Source organism: Mycosarcoma maydis, chromosome 9, assembly GCF_000328475.2.
Source record: "Mycosarcoma maydis chromosome 9, whole genome shotgun sequence".
Taxonomy (NCBI): domain Eukaryota; kingdom Fungi; phylum Basidiomycota; class Ustilaginomycetes; order Ustilaginales; genus Mycosarcoma; species Mycosarcoma maydis.
The window spans coordinates 425,648-452,243 of NC_026486.1; the positions used below are offsets into that span (position 1 = coordinate 425,648).

The 26,596-nt window shown below is 53.2% G+C and overlaps 8 protein-coding genes and 1 non-coding gene across 9 annotated transcripts; 6 read left to right on the forward strand and 3 right to left on the reverse strand.

The window, feature by feature from the left end:
• Positions 1–1,396: 1,396 nt before the first annotated feature.
• UMAG_03533 (60S ribosomal protein uL14) lies at positions 1,397–2,386 on the forward strand (the record flags this gene model as incomplete). Its single annotated transcript, XM_011391668.1, has 2 exons — positions 1,397–1,610; positions 2,190–2,386. 2 exons carry the CDS (start codon positions 1,397–1,399, stop codon positions 2,384–2,386), a joined length of 411 nt encoding a protein of 136 aa, XP_011389970.1.
• Positions 2,387–3,003: 617 nt separating this feature from the next.
• UMAG_11100 (uncharacterized protein) lies at positions 3,004–4,599 on the forward strand (the record flags this gene model as incomplete). The annotated part of the gene is made up of 1 exon (XM_011391805.1): positions 3,004–4,599. The coding sequence occupies one exon, from the start codon at positions 3,004–3,006 to the stop codon at positions 4,597–4,599; it is 1,596 nt and encodes a 531-aa protein (XP_011390107.1).
• A 943-nt stretch (positions 4,600–5,542) lies between these two features.
• On the forward strand, positions 5,543–8,800 carry UMAG_03534 (uncharacterized protein; the record flags this gene model as incomplete). Its single annotated transcript, XM_011391669.1, has 1 exon — positions 5,543–8,800. One exon carries the CDS (start codon positions 5,543–5,545, stop codon positions 8,798–8,800), a length of 3,258 nt encoding a protein of 1,085 aa, XP_011389971.1.
• Positions 8,801–9,232: 432 nt separating this feature from the next.
• Positions 9,233–9,331, reverse strand: UMAG_16063. Its single transcript has 2 exons — positions 9,295–9,331; positions 9,233–9,267 (listed from the first exon to the last, which is right to left on the reverse strand). It is a non-coding gene; the product is annotated as a tRNA-Asp (tRNA).
• A 1,839-nt stretch (positions 9,332–11,170) lies between these two features.
• On the reverse strand, positions 11,171–11,937 carry UMAG_03535 (uncharacterized protein; the record flags this gene model as incomplete). The annotated part of the gene is made up of 2 exons (XM_011391670.1): positions 11,171–11,590; positions 11,650–11,937. The coding sequence occupies 2 exons, from the start codon at positions 11,935–11,937 to the stop codon at positions 11,171–11,173; spliced, it is 708 nt and encodes a 235-aa protein (XP_011389972.1).
• Positions 11,938–18,794: 6,857 nt separating this feature from the next.
• Positions 18,795–20,679, forward strand: UMAG_03536 (zinc-coordinating transcription factor SFP1; the record flags this gene model as incomplete). The annotated part of the gene is made up of 2 exons (XM_011391671.1): positions 18,795–18,952; positions 19,071–20,679. The coding sequence occupies 2 exons, from the start codon at positions 18,795–18,797 to the stop codon at positions 20,677–20,679; spliced, it is 1,767 nt and encodes a 588-aa protein (XP_011389973.1).
• A 978-nt stretch (positions 20,680–21,657) lies between these two features.
• Positions 21,658–22,800, forward strand: UMAG_03537 (putative ornithine carbamoyltransferase precursor; the record flags this gene model as incomplete). Its single annotated transcript, XM_011391672.1, has 1 exon — positions 21,658–22,800. One exon carries the CDS (start codon positions 21,658–21,660, stop codon positions 22,798–22,800), a length of 1,143 nt encoding a protein of 380 aa, XP_011389974.1.
• A 604-nt stretch (positions 22,801–23,404) lies between these two features.
• On the forward strand, positions 23,405–24,935 carry UMAG_03538 (tryptophan amino transferase (transaminase); the record flags this gene model as incomplete). Its single annotated transcript, XM_011391673.1, has 2 exons — positions 23,405–24,469; positions 24,561–24,935. The coding sequence occupies 2 exons, from the start codon at positions 23,405–23,407 to the stop codon at positions 24,933–24,935; spliced, it is 1,440 nt and encodes a 479-aa protein (XP_011389975.1).
• Positions 24,936–25,142: 207 nt separating this feature from the next.
• Positions 25,143–26,227, reverse strand: UMAG_03539 (uncharacterized protein; the record flags this gene model as incomplete). The annotated part of the gene is made up of 2 exons (XM_011391674.1): positions 25,143–25,889; positions 25,976–26,227. 2 exons carry the CDS (start codon positions 26,225–26,227, stop codon positions 25,143–25,145), a joined length of 999 nt encoding a protein of 332 aa, XP_011389976.1.
• Positions 26,228–26,596: the final 369 nt, after the last annotated feature.

Below are 26,596 nucleotides of genomic sequence, written 5' to 3' on the forward strand. Positions count from 1 at the left end.
TTATAGCCCGTGTTGGCATCATTCGTGATTCACGATTCTTCACGATTCACGATTAGTTCGAGGAATAGCGCATTGAGTCACAAGAGCCTTTTTCTTCGGAGCGCCATCGCGTATAACATCTCAGATTACTGACAATGGCGCTGGAATAGCTGCCGAGCAGCGTTCACGATTAACTTATAGGTAAAGTTAAAGGCCAGAGCTGGATGCATGGTGCACACTCAGTGGCTCGTAGCCGTCGCCACACAGTCGTGAGTTGTTCCAATCGTTTGTTAGGTCGGCACAAATCTCAAAGCGCCTGTATTCACAATTCACTTTTAAGCATAAAAGGCTGTTCGGCCGCTTTCGCAGTAACATGTGAAACATTCCTGCACGCTCCGAAATTACAGCACTCACAAGTGGAGCACGTGATGTCAAAAAAGTCCGGCCGAATTTGGAAATTGGACTTTTGAGTCTTCTCACTGAATTTCTCAAATCGACTTCTGCAACTTAGTCGCTCCGACGACGCAGTGAACGACCAGACGTTCTCTAGCTGCCAGAGCGCACGATGAAATAACAAAGTGCGTACGTACAACGAATCTTGATTGCGAAAAGAGAGACAGAGGACCAACGACATGTCAGAGCTGTAGCACGCTCAGACCGAAAGGTTTGCGCCATTTCCGTTTTGGCGTCGCGCAGCCCGCTGAGAGAAGTTTGAGAACGAGCAGCATCAGCAGACAGACAGAGAGAGCGTGCACCACTGTTGTCCTTGCGTGGACTACGATTCGAGATTCCGTCGACACCTGTTCCTCACCATCACCATCCACCAACCCCATCAAGGTAAGCATCGCCGACAAACACGGCAGGGTCACGCAGCTAGATTTGGGTGCATAGCTATTTCTCCTATCATAGGCAACGATCGTGGCCAACATCATCAGTATCAGCTTTCCAACTATTTGCAGAACAATCCATTCAACGAGTCCATCCTTGACTTGCACCATCATTCGGCAAACGCACTAGCTCCATCATACCCTGCAGACACGTCCAGCACCTTGCACTCGTCATTTCATTCAACGTATCATTTCGAAAAGCTCGTCCAAAACCAGTCTACAGTTTTCGTCTCAATCCTAGCTTCGCCCGAAGCTTGAATCAATTCATTGCTGCTTCGGTCTGATAGACGAACCGAGATCGTTCAACACCAGCTACCACGACTTTTCTCTGACCGCGTGCCCGGAAGCCTGCCCAACTTGGTTTTCCCTTACCGCCACTATTCCGCCGCTTTCACTCAATCTCGACTCCGTTCAGCTGCGTCTCCAACACCCTGCCATCTTTCCATTTCACCTCCTCTACGCTCGAACAGTTTGCTAAACACTCTCACACGATTCGACTCTTCTACGTTCAACTTTTGCAGTGAATCAAGATGTCCAAGGCCGCTGTTGGTACCAAGTTCCGAATGACTCTGGCTCTGCCAGTCGGTGCCGTCATGAACTGCGCCGACAACTCGGGTGCCAAGAACCTTTTCGTCATTGCCGTCCATGGCATTGGTGCTCGTCTTAACCGTCTCCCTGCCGCCGCCGCCGGTGACATGGTTGTCGCTTCCGTCAAGAAGGGTAAGCCCGAGCTCCGAAAGAAGGGTAAGTTTCCAAAACATCCACAATCACAATTCACTGCACAAACAGCCCTTGTCGTCATTATCAGCGTTCATCACTACCAGCAGAAGCAACAAATTGGATCACCTCGCGACGCTTTAGGAAGCGTGTGCTACACGGGAGAGGAGAGGAGCACAGACCGAGTATAGCTGCAGGTCTACACTCACAAACGCGGAAAGAGGCATGGGGAAGAGGACCAACAACACAGCTCTCTAGATCACAAAGCGTGCATCCGTAGAAAATAGGCGGAAGTAATTCGAGTATCGCAACACGGATAAGAAAACAGTGGCTCGGAATGGCACATTGAACGCAGAGCATAGGCAGCTCAGATATCTGATTGTCTTCTCACGAGCACTGGAACTGTCATCAGAAGTTCAAGATTGGCACCAAGTAGAGCATGGACTCGGTAGCAGATATCAACCATAATAGATTTGACGAGGCAGCAAGGGCTGTAGGATGCAGTCTGATTTTTGTTGCACATTTGCGACTTTGCATCGCACGCTTCCTTTCGAACATTGACTGACTCGTCTACTTTCGCCAATCCTATTCTTTCTCATACTGCAGTCATGCCCGCTGTCGTCGTTCGCCAGCGCAAGCCCTGGAGGCGTCGTGACGGTGTCTTCCTCTACTTCGAGGACAACGCCGGTGTCATTGTCAACCCCAAGGGTGAGATGAAGGGTTCCGCTATCACTGGTCCCGTTGCTAAGGAGTGCGCCGACATCTGGCCACGTATCGCCTCGAACGCCGGTACCGTCGTCTAAGCGTCTCGCTCTCCCTTGCTTTTTAACCCGCATCTTGTATTTCATATCACATTCGCAAAACGCATCTGTTTGCGACGGGCGAGCGCTCTCGTAAAACGTGTTCTGTCGTCACGTTTTCATCGCCTCATACACGACACACTCTCACTCTCTCCCCACTACATCCCCCCAAAATGACAGCATGCTCCTGACATGACCGCAACTTGCCAGTTTCTGCATTGGTTTGCGAAGGTGCGTTGCGCCTCATACGCACTGAGCGACTGTATACTATCACCTTATGAGCAGATAGTGTCGGCGAAGATGATCCCGCTGATATGACCGCGTCATGCGATGTGACGTTGTGCAAACGTGAAACTTGCGAGCTTATGTAGGTCACGGGAGGCACGTAGAGGTGTTTGTGGAGGTGAGTCGGTTTTCTGAACTTTGAGATGAATTTGCTGATCGTCGTTTCACGTTTGGAACTTGTCTCTCTACCATATCGGCAACGCCCTCGAACACGGTCACTTTTCAACAAACTTTCCAGTCATGCGACAATTTTGGCCATGACTAGAAGCTCGACACGGGTCCTGAACTCGGAAGCGTCTTGCAACTAGACGAGTCGGGGGCTCAGGATCACAACCATGCCCCCCACAGCCGAGACTGACACCAGTGGCAGGAGCTTGGAGGAACAGCTATCGAGGCTCAGTATTCACGAGCCAGCTGGACAGCTGCTGGCACAGCTCGGCGATGCCGACCGTTTACACCTGTCTCGGCTGTTGCCGCGACCAAGCCTACCACCCGAAGTGCTCGAACGAGTGGTGCGCCACCTGCAACCCGGCGCTTTGATCGGCGACCCTGTAGCACATGTCACCCTGATACGACTCAGCTGTGTCAGCCGACTGATGCGCTATTGGGCACTCGAAGCCTTGTACTCGGTCGTCATCCTGCCTCGCCACGTCCGCGACTTTCGTAAATGGTACGCGAGATCAGTCAAATCTCAACCAGCGTATCAATTTGCCGGATTCACAAGAGCACTCTTCTGCTCCTTGGACGACGTTTCGGCACTAACCTCGTTCTCAGCCGGCTGGGACCACGAACTGTTGCGACTGCTTCATTACTGCGGCCCAACGCTGACCCATCTTTCGCTTTGGCGGTCAGAGTCGATGGCTTTGCTTCGAGATCCAGGTCAAGTGAGGGAAGGCTATCGATTTGGAACCTCTCAGCCCGTACAGGTTTGGGGCGAGATGCGACATGGCGATGGTGACGCGGTAGCAGATACAGATACAATCAATGGCCACCACGACGCACGTACTGAAGATGAAATCGTGCCGCCTGAAGCAAAACATGCCGATGATTTGTTCAGCAAGGAAGAACTTGACGACATGCCGGGCTGGCTCAAAGCAGAGATTCGACTGCAAGGCACTCGTGCTGCAACCATCCGACACAAGGCTCACCTCACACCGACGAGACGCATCACACGACGCCAGCAGGGCTGTCAACCAACACACCTGAGCATCATGATGAGCTTGCCTTTGCTCGAGCACGAAGATCCCAAGGTTTTTCCGCGGATGCTCATCTGGCATCGTGTGCAGGAGCTCGATGTCCACATTTCCACGCCGGGACACACGCCCACGATCTTGCGCTTGATCGCGAGTTTGCGAGATTCTCCAATACGCCGGCTTAGGATCTCCACCACTTTTGCGTCACTCTGCATGATGACGCCGCCATTTCCTCCGTCGAAGCGGCAACGTGATGCAGCTGCCAACCAAGGATCACCTCAACCTGACTTTGATCCGGCAGCTTCCACGATTTACGATACAATAACCAGCAGCGCATTCATGCCGACGCTCAACCTGTGCGATGCGTTGTCGAGCATATTGAACGATGACCTGTTGCGCAGAGTCTTAGTGGATGAGTTGCAGGGCAAGCCACTCGCTGCTGCACCACAGACAGAGCAACTACTGTTCAAAAGATGTCTTGATGGGCCGAGTCGAAAGCCTGCCAAGGGTCACAGCTGTCCCCCGGGCACGACGCAGGCCGACTCGAATGCATCTGCACCTCAAGCGAGCATAGACTCTGTAGAGCATGATCAGCGGCAAGCAGAGCTGAGCCGCAATTTTCGTCTCACTATCACACGGGGCAATCAGTCCATCTGGGCTAAACTCAAGGACCGCTTGTGGGACTTTCGTCAAAGGGTCGAAGGAATTAGTGAAGGGTCGTGGGAGATTTTGTCCTAGGTATCGACTTTGACCAAGGAAACCAAAGGATGGCATGTGTACCGTCGCGAACCGGGGACAAGTTGACGAATGCAGTCAACATTTCATTCACGATTGGCCCAAGACCGATCAAGACGAGGCTGGGCATCATCGCAGACGACAACACGGCATTTAGAGTTTGCGTCCATGTTGTTGCGGTATGTGTCCGAAATTGGTGTCAATCTCGAGACAAGATGCGATTGATGTTTCTGAGCAACGTAGCCTCGATGATAATCCGATGGACGATCGCATGCTCTGGACCGTGCTAAAGTGAGTGAGTGTAGTTGCGAGGTTGCATCGTGCAACCAACCAACGTGCTATTCTGAGGCAGCACGAGCCGGTCAGTGACTTGTGACTCCAGGCGCAATTCAAAATCGTGAATAGATTTGCCGAGGCAGAGACACGAGACTCACAACCGCATACCGTGACAGACTCACGACTGGCGACACACGAGGCTAAATCGTGAATCACGAAACGCATTCACGATTCTGCTTTCTCGCACTTACGACTCACGACTCGTGACTCTGTGACCCGCAATCCGAAATTGTCCAACAGAAAGCAACAAAAGGAATGAGCCAAGGTCGTTATCTATTTGTCTCTCTTTCTTTGACACCTTCGTATGTAACCCTAAGTCTGCAGGCTGTAGCCCTCCTACCAGCTACCGTGCGTCAGCCGGGGTTGCGACGCTCGCTGTCAGCTACACCTGCAGCAGCACCGCCACCCTCTGCATCTACCAAATTTGTCGACCTTCTTGGGTGGGCTCATCAAACGCTGGCCAACCACACCGATCCTCCTGACGGCCTCTGATCCCAACGACAATAAGACTCTAAGGACAAACAAGCGGTACAGAGGATCCACCAACCACATCCATTTCTCCTGCAATCCGAGAACATCTCATGCCGTTGCGGACACTTAGTTTGTCAACATGCAGCAGTCAAGACTGCACGTCCCCATGCATTTGGGCCAGGCTGACAACGTACATGTTTCGGCTCCGCACCAAACAGCATCGCTCTGCTCCGATGGTCTTTCTCAATCCCGCATGCCAACGGACGCGCTTGCTCCTTCGCTTAGTCTGCTGCCTCCCGATCTGTTACAGTCGAACCAGCAGCACCTGCTTCCGTCTTTTGCTTCACTCGCTTCCTCTCCGTCCGGCACGTCCGCTTCGCTACTGCCCCACGTGCAAAAACAGCTGCAGCCCACTGCTCAAAGTCTCATTGCACAGCAGCAGGCTCGTAGCTCGTCATCGCAACAAACACCATTGCCCGTGAGTCAACCGTCGCACCAGCAGAAATCGCATCAGCCTGCACAGCAGCAACCTCGGTCCTCCCATCATAGAGAGCAGCAACAAAAACATGAAAAGCAACAGCGGCATCAACATCAGCTTCCATCAGGTCAGCAAGCCAACATTCATCTCAACGCGCAGCAGCAGCACCCATCATCAGCACAGCCGCAACAACCGCCGAGCCTTGCTCACCTGCTCGGTTCCATTCCAGCCACCCTCGCTGGTTCACAGCCTTCTCTTGTGCAAGAACATGCTTCGATTTTGAATGACGCTCGATCTGCGGTCTCGAGCTTTTCGCAATCGTTATGCGTTGTCAAACAAGCCACACCAGCAGATCAAAGCGATATCCGCAACATCATCTCCCTTCTCGAGCGTGCATCTCAAAATCTCGCTTCCGAGCTCAATGAGGGGTGTAACAAGCTTCGTGCATTGTCCAGCTCACCAGCTTACAACAACTTGGCGGGTCTGCTCAACGCTACAGGTGCTAGTCTGCTCGGCCAAGGCTCTAATTTAGGGCACGATCTGTTTGGAGGGGTGCATCCTTTTGGTATGCCTGACTCTAACGCGCAGCAGCCACAACAGCAAGCCCAGCAACAGCAGCAGAACATGTCAGGTTTGCCCTTTGATCTCGGCATTGGCTTCCAACAACAATCGGCAAGCAACGGTATCTTCAACTTGAACGGCACATTTTCCAACGACATTGGCGGAAGAGCCAATGGACAACAGGGTGCAGGCGCAAACACATCACCATTTTTGCCCGCCCTTCTGGCGCAATACCTCTCGCAAAGCACAGATCCATCTAGCCGTAACGGCGCGTTGTCACTTTTCCAGTCGCTCAATAATGGAAACGCCAATGGACCTTTTCCCAATTCCATGCAAGGCTTAGATGCATTGTTGAACCAGGGGTTGCCGCACCAACAACACCTTCTGCAGCATGGTCAGCAAACTCGTACAGGCATGTCTGATATGGACCGCGTTCAACTCAACAATCCATCATCTGCACCACAGCTCGCCAATGGCGCTCCGCTGACCAACGCTGCTGCCCTCACTGCCCTGACCTCGCTCGGGATCACGCCCACGATGCTCGAAGCTTTAGGCCTCAATTCTGTAGCACAGCAAATGCTCGATGCTTCCGTCGATAGCGGTCGCACGCGGGAAGCTTCGATTAAACCTTCTCGTCAAGCTCATGATTCTCCTGGAATTCGCGACGAGAACCCCAAGCCGGATCAGAACGGCCTCATCTCGGAGCCAGCACGCAAGAAGAGAAAGCATGGCCGGTCGAGAGCCGTTGACACTTCGCCTCTCGTCACCGGCGAAGCGAACAGTTCCAAGCAGACTTCCGATGCACAGGACCCCAGCACTTCGCGTCCGAGCCAATCTGCTCCAGTCCACATTACTCCCTCCAAGACTCCGACATTCCCTGCCCATCTGAATCGTAACCCAAACAACCCGAACGTGGCCGAGCGTTCGGACACCTCAAGGCGTATTCCTACCCTTGGGGTCGGTCTCCGACAAGAGGGCGACAAGCGCTATCGAAATCGCAAGCTCTTGCGCGACCTGAGAGAGCATCTGTATCGCTGGTTGGGCACCGACGAGTTCCGCAAACTTCGCAATACATATAAGGTAGCCGAATGGGTTCCGAATCCACGCCTGACCGAAGAAGAAAAGCGAATCTTGGCCTCGTTGCCCGCCGGTGCCGTCGCGCAACCTCCGATCACGACACACATCTTTCACGTCGATTTCACCAGTCGCGACTATTACCGCACCAACCAGTCGCTCATTGAAGCCATCGTAGCGGAAGCATCGAGGAAGGTGGAGGCTAAACCCGAGGCTTATTCGATCGTACCTGGGACGATTGATCGCGATCATTTGGAAGATGTGGCCAAGGACTTGATGGATTCGGCGAGGTCTGGATTCCGCATGTCTCTGCGAACGGGCCTGCAAGCTGAGAAGGAGGACAAGGAGAAGCATGAGAAGTATCGAGGCGCCGAGCGAGCCAAAACTAAATGCCGAAATCGCGAGATCGGCGCGGGTCGGTTGCGTCACGCCATCCCGAAGCAGCTGCTGATACCGGGTGCTTACTCGGACGATGCTGCCAGCGACGAAGATTTGCACGGCCTGACCAGATCGGAATGGAAGCGGCAACGTCTGCGCAAGCTACGCATCGCTAAGGGATGGGAAGCGGTCACCCCAAAGTGGAGGAACAAGCATCTCACTCGTGCCTACCACAAGGCTGACATTGTGAGCAAGAGTAAGCAGATGGCGCGTTGGCGTCGCGACGATCTCGTCGACCTGCCCATTCCCATCAAGCTGTACGGCAAACTGTTGCCCAAGCAGTTGTTTGATCCGGATTGGTTGGCCGAGCATCGGAAGGAGCTGGAAGATGAACCGTACTGCATCCGCATCAACGATAATGAGATTGACGGGTGGGACGAAGCGCACCATCCGCTGGGGGAGGATACGAGCGACGAGATGGAGTGGAGCGATACAAAGGAGAGTGTGATGCGCGATCGACACTCGGTGAGTGCTAGTGGCAGGCATCGCGGGAATACGACGAATTTGCCGGCTTCAGCCACGGCGACTGGGAGCAAGCCGATCGAGGGCGAGGTAAAGACTGGTTCCACTACGCCAGTTGCTGCTGGTGGTGGCGGCGGCTCAGGTGGAGCAGCGACGGCGGTAAAAGAGTCACCAGACACACCTGCACCAGCAGCAACCAAGGATACCCTATCCACTACGACCAACAGGCGCACAGTCGCGGTCGAGGCAGCAGCGTCGGATGGTTCTGGTGCCAGCAGCGTCTCGTCTAGCTCCCGATCCGCTGCTTTCGATGCCGGTGATACAGCTGGGAGCGACACGGATTCCGACTCTTCTATCGCCGCAGCTGACGCCGTCGACGATTAAAGACGGGCCGTCCCGGCAGATTCGGCCGAGAGCGTCTCTTCAACAGCTCCGAATGCCTCGTCAACAGCCAAGCCGATCTGAAAGGTAACCAGATCACGACGCCGACGACAGTCCAGCCTGAACACTGAAAGCTGCATCTCAGTCCTAGCAATCGTACATGTATCTTGTGCTAAGACCACTTCAATACACCGTAACTCAGGATTTGCTCTCCTCTACCGTTCCATTCACCGACTGGATTGAGTCCAACTATGCATAACTTTCATCATCTGACTTGAAAGAGATCTTGGGCGCACCGCACACAAGGTGTCACTTGTGACTCTGCGAACATGGGAGAAGCACAGATAAAATGGACGATTTAACTTAACCAAAAATGAGTGGCAACAGGCAGCATGTAGATGACTGTGGAAAAAAAGGAAAAAGGTTGGGTAATTTCTCCGAATCCGGGAATTGAACCCGGGTCTGCGCCGATTTCTGCGCGGAGAAAGTCAATTGAATGACAAGGCGCCGTCATAGCCACTAAACTAATTCGGATCCTTTGATGCTGAGGAGTGAAAGAAGTTGCATTATAATTCATGCCGTTAAGCATCTTGTGTGTGTCGCTCAGACAGATGGGCCATGGAATAATACGGCAAGGCTGTTTTCAGTTCCGTTCGTCATCCCCTATGCACGTTGTAGTGACGTGTAGGCCATGTCATTCTGACCTTTCAGCGGAACGAAAGAGTGACGGACCGCCAACCGCAATCCTGGCAGTCTGGACGGCAATCAATGGGCGCGGCGCTCGCTTAGCTGTGTACGTATTGGTCTTGAATCGAGATATGGGTGACCATGTGGTGCAGCGGCTTCTATCTGCGTCAGTGACGTGAGGCGGCGCGAGGTTTTGACGTCAGGCAAAAGGTGCTTTTGTGACAAGCGAGTGGCTGGCGATTTACATGGAGTTTGACGAGGGGTCGAAGCGAGAGAGGTGGTGTTAGCACAGGCGAATAGATTGGAGGTCGAGTATGACGGTACGAGGGGATTTGGCGGCTCACGCACAACTTGGAATAGCATCGTAATTCTGGATGTGCAAAACGCCGAGTGCTCGGATGCAACGCACAGGGTGACCGATACAAATCGTCGCATGACTGTAGACCCGACAACAGCATCGAGAGGTGGTGTAAGGCTGCGATCGGTGGGTTGCCGACGAGCTTACGTCAGCCTTTTGCGCAGCGCAATGCACTCGATAAGCTCACAGGGACTGTGCGAGTGCAAATCAGCAGCTCGCGTCACCGACTTGCGACGCAACTCGAGAACTGTGAGGGCGTGCAACTCTAAGATTGCTCCACAGCGTCACAATAGTCTGATCTGTCATCCCAACCCTCAAACTTGTGTCACCAATCTGCAAACGCGCGGCTTCCCTTTGCCGATCGATCTCATCCAGCCCGTCGAAAGCTGCTCAGGCAAACCGCGACAAACAAAAACAGCTGTAAAGTGATGAAATCTACGAAACCTCGGCTAAGTAACGAGGGAAGAGCAGTCACGAGTGTGAGTCGCGAGTGTTGCTCGACTTGATTATACGGATACGCTCGCGTGGCAAACGATTGAGGAAAACTTTCCGAGACATCGGTATGCATCTCCACTCGCCGCGAGGGCAGGCATCCGCAATCACGGATGTAATTGGACCGAGGCATCGCTCGAGCATGACGCCGGTTTCATCGCGCAGGGGCCGTATTGTAGGAGAGTGAGTTGGACACCTCGGCTAGCAGGCACGCTGCAACATCATCAAGGCGGCACCCTAACCCCATCAACGTAACTCAGACTCGTGTGACACGGTCCATGCGTGGTCGCTCGCAGACTAGAGAGCTGCGAAAATTGCGGCAAGTTGTATCTCCTCGCGAAAGCCTGCAAACCCAGCCGAGTAAAGTCGCATGTGGTTGGTCAACACAAATCATGAATCGTGAATGGCTGTTTTGAATGTACGTAAAACCACGACTCAGAACCAGGAACACTGTAGGACCATCGAAAGAAACCGACTTGCTGGGTCGAATCTCGTTGTGCACGATGGAGTTCGGCGTTTTAGCCGGATTCACTCGCTGCAAGCACAGACCGAGCGACCAAACCAAATTGAGCGCACCTCACCACCTGAGGTGGAAGGAAAGATTTGGCCACACTCACATGTACAGTAACTTCAACACCCAAGGCTCATGGCTTGCCCATGGTTCGACAGATGATCCATTCGTGATTTCCATTTCGCATGAAATTCGTGCAAGAATCGTGAATCATCGCCAGTCGTGAGTGTTGCTCGCGACGCTGCCAAGCGTCACGTACACTTTTCTACCCAATCATTGTCTGCGCATTGGTGTTGGTGTTCATACCAAAATGCCAAGCCCATGCTCACTCTCTTGGCTTGCCAAGTACGAACAAGCGTTCCGACCATGAACGAATCACGAACTCGATCAGCGGCTGTACTGCGGTGTAGATCCGCATGGTTGCGATCGTAAGGTGAATTGCAAACTTGAATCCTGAAACGACGTGGATGCGCTGGCCAGGCGCGCGCATTTTGCGCGTGACGCCGAACCCTTTCGTCCACGACTCGTGACTGTTTAGATAAATTAACCATCGCTTTCGTGATTCGCCTACTTCGGGAACAGCTAGATCGCCGAGTTGGATCTCAGATTCCACGCACAGCGTCGAGTTGGAAGCGAAACATGAATCTGGCAGCGGCAGTTTGAATGATGCCAAGCCATCTCCAAAGAGACGCTCGCTGGCAATGCCGGGTTCGAGGATTGAACTAGGCTTGGCTGATACTCGCCTCTATTTTGAGTGGTTAGCCCAAGCTTGGACCGCAGATGTTGCTTTGCACCTGAGCTGACGTTAAGAGGGACGGACGGAAAGGACTTGCCGGTGGCGGTGAAGCGCGACGCAACAATTGCCATTCTTGATTCAAAAGCTGTTGCCGCGGCAAGGCTCGACCGCAAGGCAGAGGTGCGCATATCGTGGCCCAAGTGTTGCTGGGCGAGCTTTGCAGGATTGGGTTTCATTCGTGATTCTCCTTCTTTCTCTGCCAGATTCCACACAGCGAAGGCCGCGTGCTGTCGAGTTCGGCCTGTTGAGACACGACGCTTGGACTCGTGGTCATTCAGGCACGGCAATGCCGACATTTCCTCTACTGCTCGGCCACGGTCACGCACCTTTTACACGCTCAGCTCATGTCGTCCAGTAGAATCCTGCTTGCTGGGTGTTGCCAGTTGTCGGTTCTCACTTGTCGTTGCAGAAAAGTGTGCAGTGCTTTAGGCCAATCAGCACGAAGAAGATATTAAGAGTATTCAGGAACTAGGGTCGCTCTGACCACCGAATTCCAAACTCCGCTTCGGGAGCTTGGCAGAATACAAACAAGCTTTTGACATCCAAAGACTCTGGTCTAAGTCATAAGGGCGTCGGCAAACCAGCGACCTGTCTTGTCCGAAACACGCACCTGAACCACACTCACGACTGGGAACCACCAAGAAAGCGAGCAACAGAATATGAGCAACATGAACCGACAAGCTGTATGTTTTGAATCATTCCATGTGAATTCGAAAGCTGGATTCGTGATTTGTGATTTCGTCAAAGGATCGAACGAACTATCCCTGCTCGCTCTTCCCCACCGGCTGAGCACAAATCGTGAATACCCTTCGCCCGACTCCGACAAAATTGGCACGGCTTCTCTGTCCAATCACATTCCTTGCTTGGTGATTTGTGATTCGTATTAATGCGCATGGGCAATCAAGTCCCGCCATGCAATAAACATACGTGCTCGCAACGATGAGCGTGCTGCGCTTTTGCTCAGATACGGAAGAGGCCCGATTTGGGTTTCAGCTTGGACGGCAAAAGTGAGCCTAGACCGCATCCTCGGAGCCATCAAGGTTGCGAAAGAGCACCGACCAACGTCCCCGACTGAATCCGGTTGATGTCACGACGGTTGCATGAATCAAATGAGTCCTTGTCATTATCAGCATGCGTTGATGTGGATCTCTCCCCAAATAAATCGTCACGCTTATGCTCGGTCCATTCGAGGCTCGCAAGGGACCAACCCAGCTTGAAGAGAGAAACCCAATTATGAATGCGAACACGCTGACGAGCTGCAAATACGCATGCAGTCACGAGTCGGAGCATGCGGTTTCTGCAATTGGACGCGTGAGACCCTTAGCAGCCAGCCTAGTTCTGTAAGTTTGTTTCGGAATGCTGGCCTGCGTGCCGATGCATCGCCTAGTCTCTAACTTAACCTTTCGATGGCTCGCTACCAGGTGAGCGGTAGCGGAGCGGGGGTCCAACTTTGAACTTGAACCCGACTAGCCTGGCAAACTCCAAGCCTTGTGTGTCAGAAGTTGGCTGTACTAAACAATATGGTGACCCCGGTATGACTGTATTTGTGCTGGTATCCCGCTTTATTAGCACCTTTCGGCCAACGCGACATTAACTCCGAACCTCGGCGCAGCGAACTCATTTCTCTTACTCATTATTGCATAGTAATGCCGGCCAACTTGGTTCATGTGCAGTAATGAACGGTCATGCTGTAAGGCAGGCATGAGCAGACTTGATTCATCGCACTGCCAACAGAATCAGTCAGAAGGACCCTCGGGTGCGCCGACGCAGGGATCAGCATAGCAAATAAAGAGACCATCGCTGCAGGGTCACAATTGCCCTGCCGCAAGTAGAACACTACTCTCGGCTAGGGAAACAGCCAAGAACAGCAACGAGAAGCGCTAGCAATCACGAATGATGATTGTATCTCCGCACTTAGCTAGCGCGTTGTCAGCCAGCTACTGTATGTTGTGCTCGATATGAGTCGGCACTTCCAACGTACGCATCAACAGTCTTAGAGTCAACGTTGCGTACCGTGACGACCTCGTTGTGTTGGCCTCTCGGCGACAATGGCCAGTGTGTCTCACGCGAGCATGGGCATAGAAAGGCCTCACCATTACATGCCTGCCCCTTGCCTCTGAGTGACCCGTGATGGATAGCTGCATAGGGAGAAGCACCCTGAAGGGCAAGCCGCTTTCTCACTTGACACCACCAATCACGAATGTCTCTAACAGATCCCATCAATTGGGCTTTGCAAGCGAAGCATCATTCGAGATGAGCTATCGATCAATTTTTTTTCTGCGTATTTACTAACCTTTGTTTTACGTTGACTTTCAATCACAACTCATCAAAGTGTACTAGATCCTTCACGATTGCGGACGATCGGACCGCCTCAGGCCCTAGCCAATCTGACACCACGACTCTATAACTGTGGTGTTCAACGACTTGTGCACCAGTAGTACGCAGCTACTGAGATATATGCAGTGGCTCGAGTGGCTTACACTTTGTATGAATGAGCTTGCCGTTACTCGAAAAGGTGCGTGCTACACCTTCATCGAACAGTTAGTTGGCTGGCAATCTACAGCCACGTGACTGTACAACGCCCTGAACTGACGGCATGGTGCGGAAACCCGGGGCTGCCCGCATTGATCATTTGGAGCCAGACATCGCATCGAACGTCTGCAGAGGCGGGACGAGAGCTTTTACCATGCGATAGACAGGTGATGCAAGACTTTTTGAGCAGCTTCAGATCCACGATTGCCCGAGTAATCGTAAACCAAGGCGAGGGATGGCTGCTACTCACAGGACGTGTGGCTCACATCAAAATTATTCTATATGTGTCACCTCGCTTTGCTTGGCTGCCAACATCGAAGTATTCACCGTATCGCTTAAGTACAAGCTAATTAGGCCCTGACGACGCGGGGAGTATAGTGCGCATATTCCTATTAACTTCGGACCATCAAGCGAAGACCAAGCGCTGGTAGCCTCGGCTCGCCAGAACCTCTCTACCGATGCAGCGTCATCCATAAGTCACAAATCGTGAATGGGATGGGGTTGAGCGTTTCCAACCAGTCAATAACATAGCGTGACGTGGACGCAGCAAGAGGCAATAGTCCTGCTCAGGCAAGCTGTTGGAGCTGCAGTCACCAGAATGTACTCTATCTTTCCGTCGGCGAGTTGGCACGCCAAGCCAACGAGGGTCCAAGGCTTAACGCGCGATCGCAACTCAAAGGCATGGCGTTTCACGGCTTCGCTTTTGCCCAATGCCTATTGCGTCTTTGGCTGATCAATCTTAATTGAAGATTACAACCCAATCCGTTGAAATCCATCGTATGGACAGGCGTGGCTCAATCGTTCGCAGCAGCAAGCAAGAACAAGCGGCGGCTACCAGCGTGAACGGGTGATATGAGGTGTTAACATCTGAGAGAAAAATTGGTCAGGCCATTCACGATTCACGATTCGTGATTCGTGATCTGCCCTGGTTTCATGCGTTTCGCTACTTACGAGGGTTCAGGCTCATTTGCTGTACCTCGCGAACGACACTGATGAGATGCCTAACGATTCTCCCAACAGGAACGAGGCATCGTGGCGAAAATGCTCCGTTTCACGGTGGTGAAGTTGCTTGGATCTTCTGCACATTGGCCTCGCCAAACCCTGCAGCTCGAGCCCACGAGACTTTTTTTGGCCGTACATCGGAGTTTGAAATGCAAAAACTTTGTGTCTGCAGCCGGTCCATTCGGCATATGCGGTAAATGTCATCCTCACAACAATAATTGAACAAAATCAAGGACCGCACAACGTTGCATGACTAACTAGAATTCAATAAAGCTGAGATCGAGTGGTTTTGTCCCAACTAGCAGCGTGGCTTGATGATCATCGATGTGTCTGGTGTACGCGGGGCTAATCAGGCATGGTCAAGGCAATGCTCACTAGTTGTTAACAGGGTTCGTAGGAAGCGGAACCTGAGCCGCTTGCAAAGAGGTTACGGCCGGGAGGGCATGTGGAGCGCATACAGTGGCTTTTGCCGGCTCTGTTCTCATAAGAGCCGTTCAACGGTGGACTACAGATTCAAGCGTAGAGTGTGCTGTTCCTGTTCCAAGAAGATTGCCAACAGAACACAGCCAATTGGTCCTCTGACACACTTCCTCCTGCTATTGGTCCGTTCGAGTGTCTCTCAACTGCAGCACTTTCCCCCTGCTACGTGTCGGCGTTAGAGTTGCGACCCTGCAGACGCTTCATATGCAACGATTCTCTCATGAGGTTGCACTGCACCCTCACCTTCTTGTCAAGTTGCAACTCGCTAGGAACTCGAATACAAGCCTTTGCAACGAGACGAGACATGGAGCTAGATGGGCAATTCACAGGGTTCGCCAAGAAGCGTGAAGCGATATAGCATGTACGGAGTCAGCCGCAACAGGGTGGAAAGGAGTTGGGCCGCTCCGGGAACAAGTGAGTGCAACGCTCCTGCAACATGAGTGTCGCTCAAATCAATGTATGCAGCACTATTCGATTATTGGGTGGAAACTTGAATCAATAATAAGTTTATCACATTCACGATTGGTCCTCTGCATTCACATACTCGTGGCTTAGTTAGACCTACCTGGGTTCGGTTCAAACTGAGGGATGCACTTTGTCACTGGCTCCAGTTGTGCGACGTGGGAGCCGTTTGTCAATTACATTTCCACAGGCTAGGATGTTCACCGCTCGCTCGCCCTGTGCTTTCCGCTGTTTGTTCAGATCCTGAACGCAGTCACGAGCAGACGCGCCAACAATGCGACCAACCCGAGGAGTCGAGTGACGCACCAAACTCGATAGAGCAAAACCTTCCGAAACAGACTGGCATCGCTGTGCCAGTTGGTCTGATCTGCGTGACGACGACGCAAGCGTCTCACTTTGTCGAATTGCAATTCGTCCATGTCAATGGCACAGGCCTACCACGTTTACTACAGCGTTAGCGGCGGCAACAAAGAGCTTATTTCCGAACAAAGAGGGATGGAGAGGTCTCTTACCCACAGTTTCATGCAAGCGCATGTCAGTCAGCTCGTTGAAGACACAAAGAGCCAACAAGAATGCTTTGGAACTGAGCCAAGCTTGCGCCAGCTGAACTGGCTTTGTCGAACTGCTCAGCAGGCTTTTGGCTGTGTACGAATGCGTTGGTGGCGTTCCGGATCTGCGCGCCAGAACCCATGGCAAATTAGGAAGCCTCGACCGCCAAGCAGCACTAAGAACCAGGACCTACAGTACTTTGATCGACCGCTTCTACTCTAGCCCTGCAAGTCGTTCATTCTCGTTGGTTCTAGTCAACTGTGAGCGGTTGCGGGCGTGGGAGTTCAACCAATTGTTAGCGCCAAACTTGTTTGTGGGCCGTCAGCAATTAAGGCTTTGAACATGTTTGAGAACGAGCTGCGACCACCAGGTTCTACCGCAACCGAGCATCCATGAAGAGACAACGACGCAAGATGCTAGCCTCGACGGACAGACATATGATGACACGCTTCTGCTGCTCTTCTCCCTCTGAATGAAAAAGTGGTCTGCAGACGAAACTGCTGTGCAGCAATTTTAGCAGTGTTAGTGATGAGCAGCAGATATGCCGAACCTTTTTTTTGGCAATCGAATGCAAACGAAAGGGCACAGTAGTCTCACTGGCAGTGTTTCAAATGTCGGCAGAATCGCAGTCTTTGCGCGCATGCAAAATGGTTCTGTCTTACCAACATGTTCAGCACAAAGGAGTTCTCGGAAGATTTTCGTTGAACTTTTCTGCTTTTAAGCCTGAACTTTTGATGGTGGGATTTTTGGCAAGGTCTCATTTCTTCTAAATCTCAAAAAAAAAAAAGAGTAAAAAGTGAGCTCGTCATGCGTCTCGCAACTCAAGTCCGCTCTTGGTTTCTTGACTTCCGGACTTCTCTCACCTGGGTCGATTTCAACTTTGGCGCATTCACTTCCACGCATGCTTTTTGAGCACTCGAAAAGCAGGGGACTCTGGTGCAGTGCCGCTTCTTGTGTGTGCCCCGTAATTGCCGGTCGCCTGGCCATTGCCATTAACGATTTGTTCACTTGCTTAGTTCTCGTGACTTTTTGCCACTAAAGTTCACTTCACATGTCAGTAAAAACAGACGCGCTCACTCGTCGGTTTCAGGCGATACCTTCGCTTCGCACGCAGCACAAGCTGTGCAGCTAAGTTACGCAAGGCCTCTGGTCTTGTGCCCTTGCCCGTCACTGTTGGACTCGGAAAGCGTGCGCCATTTCCTGCCATGTCCAGCAACACCACCAACGCTGTTTTCTGCCTGAAGGGCCCGCTGCCATTCACCCGAGCCGGCATCCAAAAATTCCTCGATCTTGTGCCGCGCGCGCGAATTCTTCTCAGAGACAGCTCAGTCTCGAAAGCGCTTTCCTGCCCTTCTCTCGCTATGCTTCCAGACGGCATTTCGCAGCTTTCAAGTACACAACCTTTCACCCGAAGTTGCTGCTGGCTGACTTTTCCACTCGTCTTGGGCCAAGCCTCCCACAACTTTTTGTTGCCCAATCCCATTCGTCCTCGTTCCCATTCTTCCTGAACCGCCCAATCCCACCCGTTCATTCTCCCTCATTGAATGCGCTACGCACATACCTGCTCCTGCTCCTCATCTCTCTTCACTTTGCTCCCAAAAGGCACCCACATCCACTCATCTGCACAGCGACAGCAGCGCAGTATTGCCACCATCCACAACGCATCAACCAGGCTTTAGACCAGCCGAGACACTGCAAACAAAAGCTCCCGTCTAGGAAGCACCTCTCTCCACCACCCCTTATCATCACCTAGCTTCCCTTTCCTCGTGGGCTATAATCACATTCCTCAACATCTCTCATCTCACATACATCAAGCATCCCCTACATTCACCTCACATATATCACCTCCGCAAACCATTCGGACCGCCACCGAACCTCAATACATCTTTAACGCCAACTCACATCGGCACCTCCGACCCAAAGCGAGAGCCGTCACCGTTCTCATCACCTCATTCGACACGTCGTCTGCTCCTACACCATTGTCAACTTGCCGTAAAGGCGACTTCTCCTCGACATCCGAGCCGATCCTTCCAATTCCCTGCTCTTCTCGGCAACGCAGACCCTGTCATCGCCTTGGACAGTGACCCTTTTCTCGTCTAGCATTCGCACAAATAGATTATCATCAATGATGCAAGCACCGATTCCGATCGCACAGGCCCCAGGTCGTCTTGATTCATTTAGCTTCCAGCGCCCTGGTGGCCTTACACCACGCGCTTCGTCCAGCTTTGTCAGCAGCGCAAGTTACAAAGAGCCAATGGCTGTCTCCTTTGGCAAAGATGTGTCAGAGTAAGTACTTCCGTTCCACCATCGGCACATCTTCTGTTTGATCATTCGTTCTGACTGTAACCGATCTCATTCTCAACATTTTGGCACATCGCAGAATCATGGACTACTCCATCTCTAGATTCGGCACTTCCACCGAGTCGGACGTCACCGTCGCTCCTTCGTCCGTTCGTCTCGAGTCTACCTTCTGTCGCAACTTTACATGCTGTGGTCAGAAGCTCGACGACCTCCACGACTTACTTCAGCACTACGAGGAGTGCCATGTTCGCTTCGAAGATGACGAGATGCCTGCCATGATTGCCGACGATGAGGTCGACTCCTCTGGCTCCTCCAATGCCTCCACATCGCAACCCTCCAGCCCACGTACCTCGAATGCCGGCTCGACCTCTTCTGCCGCCGCCACCGCCACGGCTGCCTCCGTCACCACCGATAACGTTACAACGCCAACGGGTCTTGACGACACCGACAAGGCTTCGGCTTTTGACACAGCAGTGATGCGCTCGCCATCCTTCGCCAAGAGCAAGAAGCGTTCTTTCGGTCAATACGCTAATGCCTCTTCCGCGAATCCCAACGGTGCCATTCACCAATCCTTGAGGAGAGCGCTTATCGACGGTGGTGTTGGTCGCCGTGTACCCGGCACACCCAACATTTACGCTCCCAACTCACCCTTCTCAACGCCCGGTAGCTCGATTCCAGGCACCCCTCGCCTAGACACCGAGAATGATGGCTACTTTAGCAACGGCCTCAACCCTGCCGCTTTCTCGGCGCTCTCGATCCGTTCGAGTAACACCGATGCGCTCGACCTCCCCTCGTGCGCTCCTCCCAATCTCTTCTTCCCCGCTTCGAGCACCGCTTCTTCGTCGTCACAGCCACCTGCCAAGCGCGAGAAGACGAGCGCCACGACCAGCGCTTCCTCACTTGCGCTCGAGAACGCCCTTCGTGCCGGAGCCGGAAACATCGATAAGCCATACAAGTGTCCGGCGCCCGGATGCGACAAGGCATACAAACAGATGAATGGTCTCAAGTATCATCGTCTCCATGGAGCTTGCAACCAGAACAATCTCTCCATCCCTGCGCAGGCTGCTGCTCAGCTAACCAACATCCACACCCCCACTAACTCGACTACAGGCTCACCTCAGCCTGAGACTGCTGATGGCGTCAAGACAGAGGATGACACAGCAACGCTTCCGTCGGTTTCACCTACATCGCCAATCGCTGCCAGCGTCAAACCATCACCTGATCCGGTCGGTCCGGTCGCTCAGGTCGCTCAAGCGCCCGTCTCGCTGGGCGACCGTCTGTACATCTGTCAAGTGGGTGTCTGTGGCAAGCGATACAAGAACCTCAATGGCTTACGATACCATTACCTTCACTCTGGCTCGCATGGTTTGCTCGGTCTGCAGCTCTTGCAGTCGGGTGGAGGCGCCAGCGCCAAGGTCGACGCTTCCGGCCGTGCTCCTGTAAGCACGAGCACGCTCAGCCAGGAGGAGATCGCTGCTGCTGCCCAAGCTGCCCAGCTGGCCCAGGAGCAGATCCAGGCTCAGGCCGCCAAGAGTGCCGCTGCCACTGCCGCTGCAGCTGCAGCTGCCTCGGCCGCCGCCGCCGCCGCCCGGAAGGAGGAGAGCGAGCGTCAAACACCTACGCTCACAACACCACCCTCCGGCTTGACGCAGGCGCTCCAGCAACAGCAACAACAGCAGACCGCCTTGGCATCACCACCGACCGGCTTGTAGATACACGTCGGACCGGTTCGCGACGTCCGTGTCTAGCTCTCGTTGGTGTGCCTTACCGCTTGGTTCTGTGTCTCTATCTGAATTGATACCCCTTCCCACTGCACTGTGTTTATACTAGTATGTTCGACCCATGTCGGACCGGCTCCATAGTTTCGTTCCCCACATCGGTTCAAAGCTTCCTTTACCATCGATTGCTACCCTGCGCTCCACGAAGCGGTCGGCTCTTTATTTGGGTCGCCTGATCTTTCATACTTCGTTGCTTTCCCCATCCATGGTCTTAGTCTTTTTGCACCGTTCTCGCATTTGCAAGTTTTCCTTCTCGCCGTCCATATCGCATACGAACTCTTCTGGATCTCACGCGCTCTTTCGCTCTCCCACAGCATGTGGCGGTTATGCGCGTACCTATGATTCCAGTCTAGATATTTGCCGGCATGTACAGAAACAGGTTTTTGTCGATCAATCAAACCCGCTCCGCTCTAGCGAACTGCGTGATATGTTTGTCCGTTCTGTTCACTTCACCGAATGATCCAGATCTCTCACAAGGACGTGCCAAGTGTCTCGATGGGGACGTTGCAGGGAGGAAATGAACCAACAAATTATGCCAAGGCATCGATTTAGGAGAGGAAAGGCAGACACGAGAGTAAGTTAACGCGGATCTTCTGATTGGAGCTTGGCTGCACCTGAGTCGTGAGTAGTACGTGATACCATGTGACTCGTGACTGCGACTGGTTTTATCTTTTCTGAAAATCAGAGATTAGAGACCGAGACCGACGTGCTGCGACAGGTGACTCGAGGGAAAACGCGAAAATGCGCCAAGATTCACGATTGTGCGATCTTGAGAGTCACAGAATCGTAAAGTGGTCTACGGTCAAGTGTGGGACTACTATTCGAGGAGATCATCTTGCTCGTTCATCACCTCACCAGCAACCCAACACACACCAACGAGCGTCGACATCAAAGACGATTATACTCTACAGAATGACTGGACGACAAGCAGCCACTGCTCTTCTGCGCAATGCCGCCAGTCCAGCGCTGCGTCGTTGTGCCTCGAGCTCTGCTGCCACGGCCACCCGCGCTCCACCTCACCTCTTGACGCTCGCCGATCTGTCTCCCGCTCAGATCGCCTCGGTGTTGGAGTCAGCAATTGAGTTCAAGCGTGCTTTCCGAGCGTCATCCTTGGCTCTTCCCGAAACGTCTCGCAAGCAGCTTGCAGCTGGCGAATCGCCTATCGTGCAGAGCTTGAAGAACAAGTCAATCGCCATCATGTTCAGCAAGCGCAGCACTCGAACTCGTGTCGCATCTGAGACCAGTGTAGCTTCACTCGGAGGTACAGGCTTGTTCTTGGCTCCCTCTGATATCCAATTGGGTGTCAACGAGAGCTTGTACGACACTGCAAAGGTTGTGAGCTCCATGGTGGACGGTATCATGGCTCGTGTCGGTGGACACGACGAGGTGGAGCTGCTCTCCAAGCACTCGACTGTACCAGTAATCAACGCTCTTTCGGCTCGGTACCATCCTACGCAGATCCTGGCTGACCTTCAGACGATGCTCGAGATCTACGCACCCGCATCGTCTCCTACCGACCTCGCCTGCTTGGCAGGTCTCAAAGTTGCTTGGGTCGGAGACAGCAACAACATTCTCAACGACATGCTGGTCGCCTACCCACGCCTTGGTATCAACCTTTCCGTTGCTACACCCAAAGGTCCGGCTTATCAACGTGACGAGCTCGTCTGGGGTACCATGCAAGATGGACTCGGGGCACTCTCCAAGTCAGGCTCCTCGCCTGTCAGTCTCGGCCAAGTCACTTGGTCCAACGACCCCGCCGAAGCCGTCAAGGACGCCGACATTATCGTTACCGATACATGGATCAGCATGGGCGACGAAGCACAAAAGGAACAGCGCCTGCGCGACTTTGCCGGCTTCCAGGTCACCGAACAGATGGCCAAGCAAGGCGGCGCCAAACCTGATTGGAAGTTTATGCACTGCTTGCCGCGAAAGGGCGACGAGGTGGACGACCAGGTGTTCTACTCGGATCGTTCTGTTGTCTTCCCTGAGGCCGAGAACCGAAAGTGGACCATCATGAGCTTGTTCGATCGAATGTTTGGTCGTTGGGAATTGTGACGGATTGGTGCTATGGAAGTAGGCCCCTTGCGATCTCAGCGGTTTCGTTGACCTTTGCCCTTACCCTCTTGTCTGGCTGCGTTGTTGGAGTGTGCGTGAGATTGTGATGGCGTGATTCGATCGTGCTCGAGTGGTTATACAAGACGCGAATGAGACAAGGTCACATTCGTGATTCGTGATTGTTTGCTGCGGTATGCTAGCCTCGGCAATTCGCCGAATTTCCATCGACGGCCTTTCCGAGTGGCTGCACAGAGCCGGATCTCAGCAGAGACAGTCACGAGTCTCTTTGGATTCGTGATTGTCACTCGATTGCCTCCGCAACGACAAGGAAATTCCGATGGGAGCATTTGATCGACAGCCAGGTGTCGTCAGGGCGGCTGTGTGTGCAAAAGGTGAAGAAAGAACTGCATCTAGTGGAGCAAAAGGTCTCGGTATCTAGTCCGGCAACGCATGTATAAAATGGTCAGTGCGAGGGGCGACGTCTGCACTCGACGTGAGCCTCAGTCAATGACCCCGCAATTCGTCCTAACCACCTGCATCTCGCCCTGTACACCATCTTCATTCACGCCACTGCTACCTGACGCCTTCTAGACAGATAGCAACGATGTCCTCGGCCACATCGCCAGCGCTCGACTATGCTTTGCTGCTCTCTTCGTCGGCGCGTAACCGCATGCCCTCTGCCATTCGCTCGCTCTTCCCCGCCGAGCTGATCCCTGGAATGGTCTCGCTGCTCAGCGGCAAACCCAACTCGGAAACCTTTCCATTCCAGCGCATCTCGCTCGAACTCAAACCGTCCATCCATCTAGAAGGCCAAACTGAGACCGTGTCGATCGAAGGATCCGATCTCGACATTGCTCTGCAGTACTCTGCCACCAGCGGTCTCCCCAAACTCGTCGACTGGATCATCAAATTCCAGTCCAGGGTACACGCCAGGAAACAGGTAGACGAGGGTAACAAGCCTGGTGAGGTGTGGCGATGTTCGTTCGGTAACGGATCGCAGGATCTGTTGACAAAGACGTTTGAAGCGTTGGTGGATGCGGGTGATTCCGTGGTGTTGGAGTCGCCCGCCTACTCGGGCATCCTGCCAAGCTTGGTTGCGCACAAAGCGAACTTGTTTGAAGCGGAAACGGATGCTGAAGGTGTAGAGCCGACGGCGTTGGATACACTATTGACCAACTGGAAGACAGATAGCGCTACGCGCGATTCACGCTTCCCCAAGTTCCTCTACACAACACCCACCGGTGCCAATCCATCCGGAACGTCGGCTTCCGACAATCGAAAACGAGCAATCCTGGACATCATTCGTAAACACAACCTGTTGCTACTCGAAGACGATCCGTACTACTTTCTCAGTTTCCAAGGTCTCGAACCAGGTGCGGACGCAGTCAAACGTACCAGAGGAAAGAGCTACTTCCAGCTCGAAGCGCAGGACGACTATGGTGTAGGCAGAGTGGTTCGATTCGACAGCTTCAGCAAGATCCTCAGTGCCGGATTGAGGTTAGGCTTTGTCACGGGTCCGAAAGAGATCTTGGATGCCATCGATCTGGATACTAGCAGTCGTAACTTACAGACAAGCGGGACGAGTCAAGCCATCGCCTACGCCCTGTTGAGCAAGTGGGGAATTGATGGCTTCTTGCACCATGCTGATAACGTTGCTCGATTCTACCAGGTATGTCTTGCTCTCTGTCCCATCGTTTCTCGTTCTCAGAGCATCGCATTTACTCACCTGATATTGGCTTGTTCTTCCCACCGCTAAACAGAACCGACTGGAACGTTTCGAAGCATCAGCACAAGCCATCCTCACCGGCTCACCCTCCATCGCATCCTGGGTGCGTCCATCAGCCGGAATGTTCCTTTGGATCAAACTCAAGCTTCCCCCCTCCCCTGACTCTGCGGAGGGCGACTCATTCGACCTCATCAGCAACAAAGCCAAGGCGGCTGGAGTCCTCGCGTTGCCCGGTGTAGCTTTCAAACCACCTTCCTCGTCGAGTACCGGCGGAAAAAGAAAGACGAGCGCGTACGTGCGTACGTCCTTCAGCCAAGTACCGCTCGACCAGGTCGACACCGCCTTCACTCGCCTCCGTCAAGTAGTCGAGGAGGCTTGGCGCGAAGCGGGGCTCCAGATTCCTGCCTAGATGGTTCGGCTAAGAATCCCCTATAGAGCGTCGCTGTCTCCCGCCACTTTGTGTACCTTGAAATTCCGTTTCGATCAATCTCGCACAAATTGGCTGGGGAATAGAAGCACATCTTGATCGGTTCATACATAAACAAACAAGAAAGGATTCTTGATGAGCAACAACAGTTCTTTCACAATCACCCTGAGGCACCTCTTTGGCCGGTATCTAACCACGCGAGAGACGGTAATCGCTCTCGACCGAAGTAGCCAACTGTGCCAGCTCCTGCTGAACATTCGCGAGCAACTCAGCCGCAGCTGCATGGTACTCGGCCTGCGCCTTGATGAAAGCGCTGAGACTCTTGATTGGCTCCGGGTTCTCGAGAACCTGCTTCATCAAGCTGATTGCTTCCTCGGTGGCGGCGACCAGCTTGTCCTCAGCCTGTTCGACCTCGCCTCTGTACTGTTCGAGTTTAGCGCTCGAACCAGCGTTTTCAGCTGACTTGAGCGACTGTTTCCAGCTGTCGAGATGCAAGCGTGCGTCGTTGACGCTTTGACGCGCCTTCATCGCAAGCTGAATCTGAGCTCCAAACGAGTTGAAGGGTACATTGAAGCCTTGCGTGATCTGGTCGTCCTGTGTCAGACGCGCGTTGCCCAGACGGTCTTCTGCGATGGCAAACTTTTGGAGAGCTTCGCCGAGCTTCGAGTCGTCCTTGAGCGCGGTCTCGGATCCAGGTGCTTGTGCCGTGTCGAGCTTGGGCAGGCCAGAAAGGTTGGATGGATCCGCACCAAGTTGGAGCGCACCGCTAGCAGCAGCGCGAGAGAGAGCGTGGTGGAGCGTCTTGTTAACCTTTTCGGGACGAGCGGTGGGAGACACCTTGGGGAGATTAGTACCGCGGGTTGCGCTCGCAGCCCACGAGGTGACGCTGTGACCTACACTTGCCGAGAGCTGAGTGATGCTCTCTTGCAGCTGGGTCTGTTGACATGATATCAATAAGTAGAACCAAGGTCAGTTATCTTGACCATGTAAACAAATACATCATCCCAGGCTTTGCGACATACAGGATAGTCGTAGCTCTCGGTTTCGTAGACTTTGGCGACCTTCATGAGGCCGGTGTGAGCGCTCTTGAGCGCATCGACGCGACGTTCCAAGTCCTTGTATTCCTGAGGCAGCTCAGTGATGTCTTCCTGGTCGACAGCACCGAATCGCTCACGAGCCTGCTGGTTGAGGTTGCCAAAAGTCTTGCCGATGTTCTGGAACTGAGGTCCGACATTGCTGGCGACGTTGCTGGTGAATTTCTTCCACTGATCCATCTTGTAAATCGAATGCGATGCAGATGCGCAAGGGAAAGACTGCGAAAGGTGATGGAAAGACGTCAAGGAACGATGGAGAAAAAGGTGGGCTCAAGGGCTCAAGCAAGCTCGCTTGCATTACATCGCTGCGGTCGTGAGCTTCATGTTTAGCGGATGCGTCCGTGTTGCTGTCAAAGGTCACAGAGTGTCCTTTTCCATCACGAATCGTGAATTGCGCTGGATGCGGTGCAACTCACGAAACTGAAACTGCGCGCCACTCCGAAGCTGTGCACAGCGCAGTAGTGAGTGCTGCTGGCCCAAATGCCCAAATCAATCACAAATACGCGTGCAGAGAGTCGTGAGTATTTCTCCTATCAACAAGAATCAATC